Source organism: Nannospalax galili, unplaced genomic scaffold, assembly GCF_000622305.1.
Source record: "Nannospalax galili isolate Female #2095 unplaced genomic scaffold, S.galili_v1.0 scaffold77, whole genome shotgun sequence".
In the NCBI taxonomy this organism is placed as follows: Eukaryota; Metazoa; Chordata; class Mammalia; order Rodentia; family Spalacidae; genus Nannospalax; species Nannospalax galili.
This window is the reverse complement of record NW_008341457.1, coordinates 1,933,431-1,941,583: the sequence shown is the minus strand read 5'-3', so window position 1 is coordinate 1,941,583 and position 8,153 is coordinate 1,933,431. Positions and strand designations below refer to the sequence as shown.

Here is an 8,153-nt window from a genome sequence, read left to right as displayed (position 1 = left end):
CCTCCCTCAGGGTCAAAACCGTCCTCCTGCAGCCCACAGGGCCCTGCCTGCCCTGCCCGTCCTCTCTGCCTCTTGCTCCCCCTACACCATTCATAGGGGATTCGCTGCTCCTCCAACATACCAGGCTCCACCTTGCCACAGAACCTTTGCATAGCCATGTCCTCTGCCCTGGGGTGCAGGGCCAAGCCCTCTCTAGGACAACTTTTCTCTCCTAACAGCACGGTTCCTTTGCTTCCTCATCAGTTGTACCACCTGGTCACAAAAACCTTCCCTGGGGCCAATAAGATGGCTCAGCTGGGTTGGTATCTGGTGTCCACGTGGTGGAAGGAGAGAATAGATTCCTACAAGTTATCCTCTGACCTCTATACATGCACCATGGCAGGCATGTGCCCACACACATGCACACAAAATAAATGGGAAAAAATTTACAAAGCATTTCACCCACTAAGTTGTCTCCCTAACTCCAGATCTTTTTTCTTTTTCTTTCTTTTTTTTTTTTTTTTTTGAGACAGGGTCTCTCCATAGCCCCAGCTGTCCTGGAACTCACTATGTAGACCGGGCTGGCCTTGAACTCAGAGACCCGCCTGCTTCTGCCTCCTGAGTGCTGGGATTAAAGGCATGCGCCACCACGCCTGGCCCCAGATCTTTTTTTCTAAAAAGGCAGGAGCTGGGTATGTGTTCTAGTTTGCCTTCAATTGCTGTGACAAAAACACTCTGACCAATACCAACCTGGGAAGGAAAGGGTTTGTCTTACATCTCCCAGGTCACAATTCATCAGGGAGCCCAAGGTAGGAACTCAGGGCAGAACCTGGAGGCAGGAGCTGGAGCACGGCCATGGAGGAACACTGCTTACTAGTTTGCTCCCCTGGCCCCTGCTCAACCTTCTCTTTTTAGGTCTTTTTTGAGACAGGGTCTCCTTGTAGCCCCAGCTGGCCTGCTACTTGCTTTCTTATATAATACAGAACAATCTGCCCAGGGGTGGCACCACCCACAGTGGGCTGGGCCCTCCCACATCACTCAACAATCAAGAAGATGCCCCACGGACATGGCCACAGGTGGGTCCAATGGAGGCGATTCCCCAGTTGAGGCTCCCCCAACCCAGGTGTGTCAAGTTGACACTAAAGCTATCCAGCACAGGAGGCAAAGGGGTGGGGGGCTGTAACTGTCCCCTATGAGGGGGAAGGGCTGTAAGGGATCAGGCAGGGCAGACAACACTCCAAAGGTGACCCAGAGATGAGCTTGCTATGACCCTACTCCCCTTCAGACACAGGAAATGAAACCCCAAGAAGCCCAGAGCTTAGGAACAAAATTTATTCTGATTTAAAACAGAATTCATTTCAAGAGAAAGATATGAAAAGTAATTTTCAGGAGAATCTCTGGATTAAGGGGTCAGAGCCCCTGACCTGCCACGCGGACCACCAGCATCCAGCCCTCGTGGCCGAGGTGGCACTGTGCCTGTCCCTCCCCCCCACGCACAAAACATGCTTGCAAATGACCAGAGGTTTAAAAACAGAGCATTTTCCCTTAAATAGGCCGAAGTTGGCTGAAATCAGGGCTGTGTAATATACAAGGATCGCAGCCACCCTGATGCTGGGTGGCGGCAGGTGGTTGGCACTCCTGGGTGCACATCCCTGGACCTGTCCCAACACAGGTGGCACTGGCCCCAGGACCTTTGCAGTGACTGGGGTGGGTGTCCCCAGCAAGTGCTTGGTCAGAACAGGCTGGGCCAGGCCAGGCCAGTCGTACCCAGGGCTTTGGCTATGGCCACAGTGACCAGGCATACTTGGCACGCTGTCCCGAGTCCCCTTCCCTTTGTGTGATGTGGACATGTCTACTCTGGGGGACCTGGGCCTGTACAGGACAACTCTGCAGGAGGCCTTGATGGCTGCTTGGCTGTGGGTGGCCAGGTTGACCCCACCAGTCAGCGACATATGGCACAGGGGACATCCCTCTGCTGGACGCAGGAGACCCCCAGCATGGGCGAGTAGGGGACTCACAGGCTGGTGGCCAGGAATGTGCGTGACCACAGCAGCTGTGCACCTACAGCCTGCACCATGCTGTGCCCACAGGTCTCTAGTGTCCTACCCCAGGCAGCGTGACCGGCACTGTTTCCGGTGCCCAGTTGGCACATGTCTGAGTGGGCGCTCCGGGGCCCAGCACATTGGGGAGGACGAAGACTTGGGACACTGGGGCCAGGAGCGCACGTGCAAAAGTGAAGAGATGGGATGGACAGACAGACAGACAGACACTGTAGTGTAAATGGGAGGCGGGGGGCCGCCTGTGTCCACCGTGGCCGAGGCCACCACGTCCTGGGCGTGCACTGGCCATCATGGCTTGCGGTGCGGTGGCTCGGGAGGGAGTGGGCAGGGGCTGAGGCTCACGGGTGCCCGTATGCTGGGGACAGACCTGAGAGTATTCGGAAGAGTCCCCGCTGCACCCCGATCTTTCCCGACCGTAAGACAAAAATTAAAAAAGAAAAAACAGACGGCCTTGCAGCCACACGGGGAACCATCCCCTCCAGCTGCATTGTGAGGGTCACTGAAGAACTGGGATCTTGGGGACCCCAGTTCCCCCCAAGGGTCCAGCCCAGGCCTGGCCCTGTGTCCTGCAGGCGAACACAGGGTGACAGTCACTCAGAGGAGGAGGGGACCCTGCAGGGCATCCTTTGCCCAAATGGGGGCGGGGAGAAATATTTTTCTTTTTCTTTTCAAAAGCAAAAAAGAAAACACCAAAAAACGGTTAGGCACTTCCCAGGGTGGGCATGGGGCGACCGCCCACCCCCACTTCTTGGGGTCCAGGGAGTAGACGAACGGTATGGGGACAATAACTTAGAAAACAGACAGTCCATAGCCCCCATGTGGCACAGGATTTGAACTCATGACCCGGGGCTGTACCAGGCCTGAGCGGCCAGCCTTGGGGCTGCCTGGGAACCCTGTAGGATCCCGTGGGGACCGTGGCCCTGGGGAACTTAGTCTTGGGGCTGCATGGGGACCATGGGATCCCGTGGGGACGTGGCCCTGGGGAACTTGGTCTTGGGGCTGCATGGGGACCATGGGATCCCGTGGGGACGTGGCCCTGGGAGCAGGGCACACTGGTGTTCACGTGTTTGCTTCCTTTGCTTTTTTTTTCTTTTTGGTTTTTCTTTTTCTAGAAAAAAACAGAAAAACAAAAAAACCAACTCAGGCCACAAGGAGTCAAGGCCAGAGAAAGGTGGCGCTGGCTGGCGTGGGCCGGCGGTGGTGGCCTCAGGGTCACACCAAGTTGTACTCCTTGAGGTTGAGCTGAAGGATTGTATCCTTGACAGCTGCAAACACAAAGCGGATGTTCTCCGTGTCGGTGGCGCATGTGAAGTGGGAGTAGATGATCTTGTCGCTGTCAGGGTTCAGGTCCACGAACATCTTCAGGATGAATTCTCGGGCGGCCTGTGCATCCCGCTGTGGCCCTGCAAGGACAGCACATCAGGATAGGGCGGGTCAGGGATGGGGACAGGGATGGGGACAGGGAGGGGGCAGGGATGGGGACAGGGATGGGGACAGGGAGGGGGCAGGGATGGGGATAGGGATGGGGACAGGGGACAGGGCAGTCTCTACCAAACAGGGACTAGCAGACCGAGGGGACATGGGACACTGTGGACACAGGACAGACATGAAACACTGGGACATGGGCAGTGGTAGGTACTGACCGTCAAACTCGGGGAAATAGTCCACGAGGTGAGAGTGCAGGACCTTGTCCTCCAACAGGTCCTTCTTGTTAAGGAAGAGGATGACGGACGAGTTTTGGAACCAGGGGTAGGTGATGATGGTGCGGAACAGCGCCTTGCTCTCCTCCATGCGGTTCTGCGGCACACAGGGTGGTCACTGGGCTGTCCCCTGCATCCCCCGTGTGTCCCCTCATCCCTCCTGCCCTGTGTCCCTCCTGTCCGATGTCCCCTCACCCCTCCTACCCCATATCCCCACCGTGTCGCCCTCTCCTGCTTGGCCACACCTCATTGTCCGACTCCACTAGGACCTGGTCATATTCACTCAGAGCCACCAGGAACATGATGGATGTGACATTCTCGAAGCAGTGGATCCACTTCCTGCGCTCCGACCTCTGTCCACCCACGTCCACCATCCTGTGGGGACACCATGTGGTGCTCAAATAGGAGAGCCTGGGGCCCTGCCGACACTGGGCTCACTGATACCGGGCCCTAACCCTGGTCCTCCTGTGTCTGTGGGGTACAGGTGCCCAGTAGGCACCACACATGTTCTCCATGATGGCACATGTCCCTCCCATCTGCAGCCTGCACACTGGGGGTCCCCCTGGGGACCCAGCCCAGGTGCCTGCGACCTGAGTCACCTGAAGATGATGTTTTCCAGGTCAAATGGGTACTCAATGATTCCGGTGGTGGGTACACGCACGCGCAGCACATCCTGCTGGGTGGGCAGGTAGCCCACCGTGGCGATGCGGTCCACGTCTGTCAGATAACTGCAGACAACAGGGTGACATTCAGGAGCCTGAGGGGACAGGACGGGGACGCCGCACCCGGACACAGGGGGACAGGACGGGCGCTGTCCAGTTGGGAGGAGTGGAGCTGCTGTTCCCATGGCTCGAGGGACACAGGGGTCCCGGGGAGGACAGGCTCTCAGGGCGGGTTCAATACCACACCTGGCATGAGCCACTATATGGCCAGAGGAGCCACGGGCACAAGGGACATCTGTATGACGTAACCCAGTAGGTGACAGTGCAGATGCAGGTTTGGAGAAGGGACAAGCCAGACAATAAGCAGGCCAGAGCCACTGGCCACAGGGACCCACTGCTGATGCTGTTCCCCTGGGCTGCGGCTGTCTCTGGGTTGCCCCCAGGTCTCCTCTGCTCTGGGGACAACCCGGGGCAGGGTCAAGCTCTGTTCCCAGCCAGGTCACATGTGGGGACATGAGAATAGGCCGAAGGAAGAGTGACTGCAGAGAAGGGTCCTGCTGTCTGAGCCCCACCTCAGTCTCCCTGAGGCAGGGGTGAGGGTAGGGCCGACAGTGGCCTATGGTCTCCCCAGTTGTCCTCCCCAACGCAGGCAGGACATCAGAAGTGACCACAGGCTGGACACCCCTGTCCTAGGCAGAGACCCTAAGCCTGTCATGCATGGGCAGCCCGTGAATGACATGGCTGAACAGAGGCCACGCAGGTCACACTCATCCTGTGGCCCCCAGGGGCCCACGCCCAGGCTGTGCCACCTCTGACCCTCCCATGGGTGTCCCGCGTTCCCAGTCAGCAGGTGGCAGTCACTTACTACTTGGCAGAGTCTGAGAGCTGGAACTCGCGCCTGCGGTCGTAGCACTCCTGCACTCCCGGGTCGCTCCACAGGGTCTTGATGGCATTCACATACTGGTGATCAAAGGTCGTGACCTTTTCCACATCCACCTCCCGGATCAGAAGCGCGTTGGCCTGAGGGTGGGAGGGGAATCTGTGAGCTCGCAGGGGACCCCAGCTGTGTGCAGAGTTCACAGCACCCTCAGGACAGCAAGGGGCCAACCCAGGCTTCAGGTTCACGGGGACTCAGCCTCTCAGAGGCAGGGAAGCCTCAAGGCTCCCACACTCTGTGCATGACTCCTCCGATTTCCACTGTTTGTGCTCCCTGAAAGCCACACAAGACATGCTCTGAGTGTGGGTGGCCACTAAGAGGCTGGTCCTGAGTGCAAGAGACACACACACTTGCCCAGAGCACTACACAGGGAGAGAGGAGACTGGGCCACCTCAGGACAGCGACCACTACGGCCCAAATCTACCTGCAGCCTTCCCAGCCCTTGCCACTTGGGATGGAACCCACTTCTGTGAGCCTGATTGTGGGAAGAAACAGAGGGCTCCATCTCCAGCCTGGTATGTGATGGGGCCGTACTCAGCCCTGTCCCCTTGGACCAACAAGATCTGCAGCCTCAATGGGGACTGTAGCCTGCTGGACAGCCACGGCCAGGAGGTTATGTGACCAGGGTATGTCAAGCCAGAGTGCCCTATGCACCCATGTCCAGGATGCAGGGCCTCAACAAAGCTGGGGACTCTGAGTCCCCTTGATCTGAACCAGAATCCTGACACTCGGGAGGCTGAGGCAGGAGGAGGATGGCCAGTTCCAGGCCAGCTTGGGCTACAGAGCAAATCCCTGCCTCAAAGGTCCAGGTTGGGGGCAGAGCCCCGTGGCAGCATGGCTCTATCATGGGGTGGTGGCTCTGTGGCGTGGTCTGGGGGCGTGGTCCTGTGGTAGAAGTGTGACTCTGCTGTGGGTGGTGTGGCTTGGTGGCAGGGATGTGGCTCAGGGACTCCAGCTTAGCAGGCCCAAGGCAGACCTTCACCCCCATTTCAAGGGAAAATAATAAAGAAAACTGCCAAGCACAGCATCTCCAGGTTCCCTGGTGGCTCAGGACAGGATGCAGTGCCTGAGATGCTGCAGGGCAGAAGGGCGGAATGATGGAGTGCACAGTGGCTCCCTGAAATCTGGGCCTGAGGGGCTTGGCTGGGCAATGACTGCCACAGTACCAGGAGCCCGACTTCTCTTGTCAGGACCACGGGAGCTGATAGCTGCCCCGCCCTCCGCAGTCCTCGCACCCGCCCACTTCCCTTAGCTCCGCCCTGTGACTCCCCCTCTGCTCAGGCCCCGCCCCTCGGCCTCACCTTGTTCTGCTCATACTTGTAGAGGATCTTGAGCGTGTCCATAGCGCGGATCATGGCCTGCATAGCGGTGAAGATGTTCTGGTACACCAACTTGGTGAAGCCGCGCTTGTCCTCCTCCGAGTAGCCGGCGCCATGGATGATGCGCATCTGCTTGATGAACGTGCTTTTCCCGCTCTCGCCAGTGCCTGGGGGAGGGGCGTCCTGGTCATTGCGCCCCGAAGCCGCAGAGCGCTTCCCACGGGCCTCTTCCCACCACCCGGGTCCCACAGTACGCACCCCAGGGGTCTTCCCCAGGCACCCTTCCATCACACACACACACATCCTGCAGGTCATTCCCCAGTTCCTCGATCATTCCCCCTCCCCCCGCCGTTTCCTAGATCTCCCCCCATTCCAGGGGTCACCTCCTATTTCCCGGATCACCCCCTCATCCCACAGGTCATTCCTTTCCTGGGTCATCAGTGCAGCACCCCTGCCCGACTCTGGTCTGGGGTATGCCAGGCTCTTCCCACCCGCGGCTCTGCCTCTAGCTGAGGGCGGGGACTGCCACAAGCACCGCATGGGGCCCGGAATGCAAAGCTCACCAGTGCCTAGCTTATCCCAGCAGCTCCTGGGTGTGTCACAGCACCAGCCACCTCAGTGCTCCTCGGAATCCCCCCCCACCCGGGTCCGGAGGACTAAGGAGCCTTACCCCTAGACACTTTGGAACCTCACGCCTGACCCCAGCAACCTCAGGATGACCCCCTCATGTGGTGAGTACAGGGGACCTGCACCCCCACCTCTGCGTCTTCAGGCCTCTCCTCCCACCTGGAGCACCCCAGAGGGGCCAGGCCTGTGGCCACTGCAGGGAGATGGATGGCCCTCAAAGGTCCCCAAGATGCCAGCCCTACAGGCCACACACCTTCATGCCAAAGGCCAGACACCCCACAGCTGTCTAGATGTACAGATGGTCCCCCAACATCCTTCACCTCAAATCCAAAATGCTCCAAAATCTGCAAACTTTAAGTGTTCTGTCAACGGTCAAGAATATTCTCAACTTTTATTGATTTTGCTTTTGTTTTGTTCTGTTTTTTTGTGTTTTGGGGATTGGATCTCCCTGGAGCCCCAGCTGACCTGGAACTCGCTATGTAGCCCAGGCTGACCTCAAACTCACAGAGATCTGGCCTGCCTCTGCCTCTCAAAGGCGTGCGCAATCACAGCAGGCCCACACTGTTTTGTTGCATGTGTGTGTCCCGAGGCTCCATGGTGGGTGTGTTCAGTGTGCGTCCAGGGGCTCCATGGTGGGTGTGTTCAGTGTGCATCCCAGGGCTCCATGGTGGGTGTGTTCAGTGTGCGTCCAGGGGCTCCATGGTGGGTGTGTTTAGTGTGCGTCCCAGGGCTCCATGGTGGGTGTGTTCAGTGTGCGTCCAGGGGCTCCATGGTGGGTGTGTTCAGTGTGTGTCCCGGGGCTGCATGCTGTGTGTGTGTGTGTGTGTGTGTGTGTGTGTGTGTGCTGTTCCTCAGGGGTGTTCTCTTCA

General features: G+C 58.3%; 1 protein-coding gene across 1 annotated transcript in view; it reads right to left on the bottom strand.

Annotated features, from left to right (window-relative positions):
* Positions 1-1,293: 1,293 nt before the first annotated feature.
* The window catches only part of Gna11 (G protein subunit alpha 11), a 16,801-nt gene continuing 9,941 nt past the window's right edge, over positions 1,294-8,153 (bottom strand). Inside the window, exons 2-7 of the mRNA XM_008837011.3 lie at positions 6,640-6,824; positions 5,267-5,421; positions 4,339-4,467; positions 3,985-4,114; positions 3,683-3,836; positions 1,294-3,442 (exon numbers count right to left, since the gene is read on the bottom strand). Coding sequence (XP_008835233.1) covers positions 3,252-3,442; positions 3,683-3,836; positions 3,985-4,114; positions 4,339-4,467; positions 5,267-5,421; positions 6,640-6,824 — 944 coding nt within the window. The 3' untranslated portion in view covers positions 1,294-3,251. The remainder of the gene's footprint in view (positions 3,443-3,682; positions 3,837-3,984; positions 4,115-4,338; positions 4,468-5,266; positions 5,422-6,639; positions 6,825-8,153) is intronic.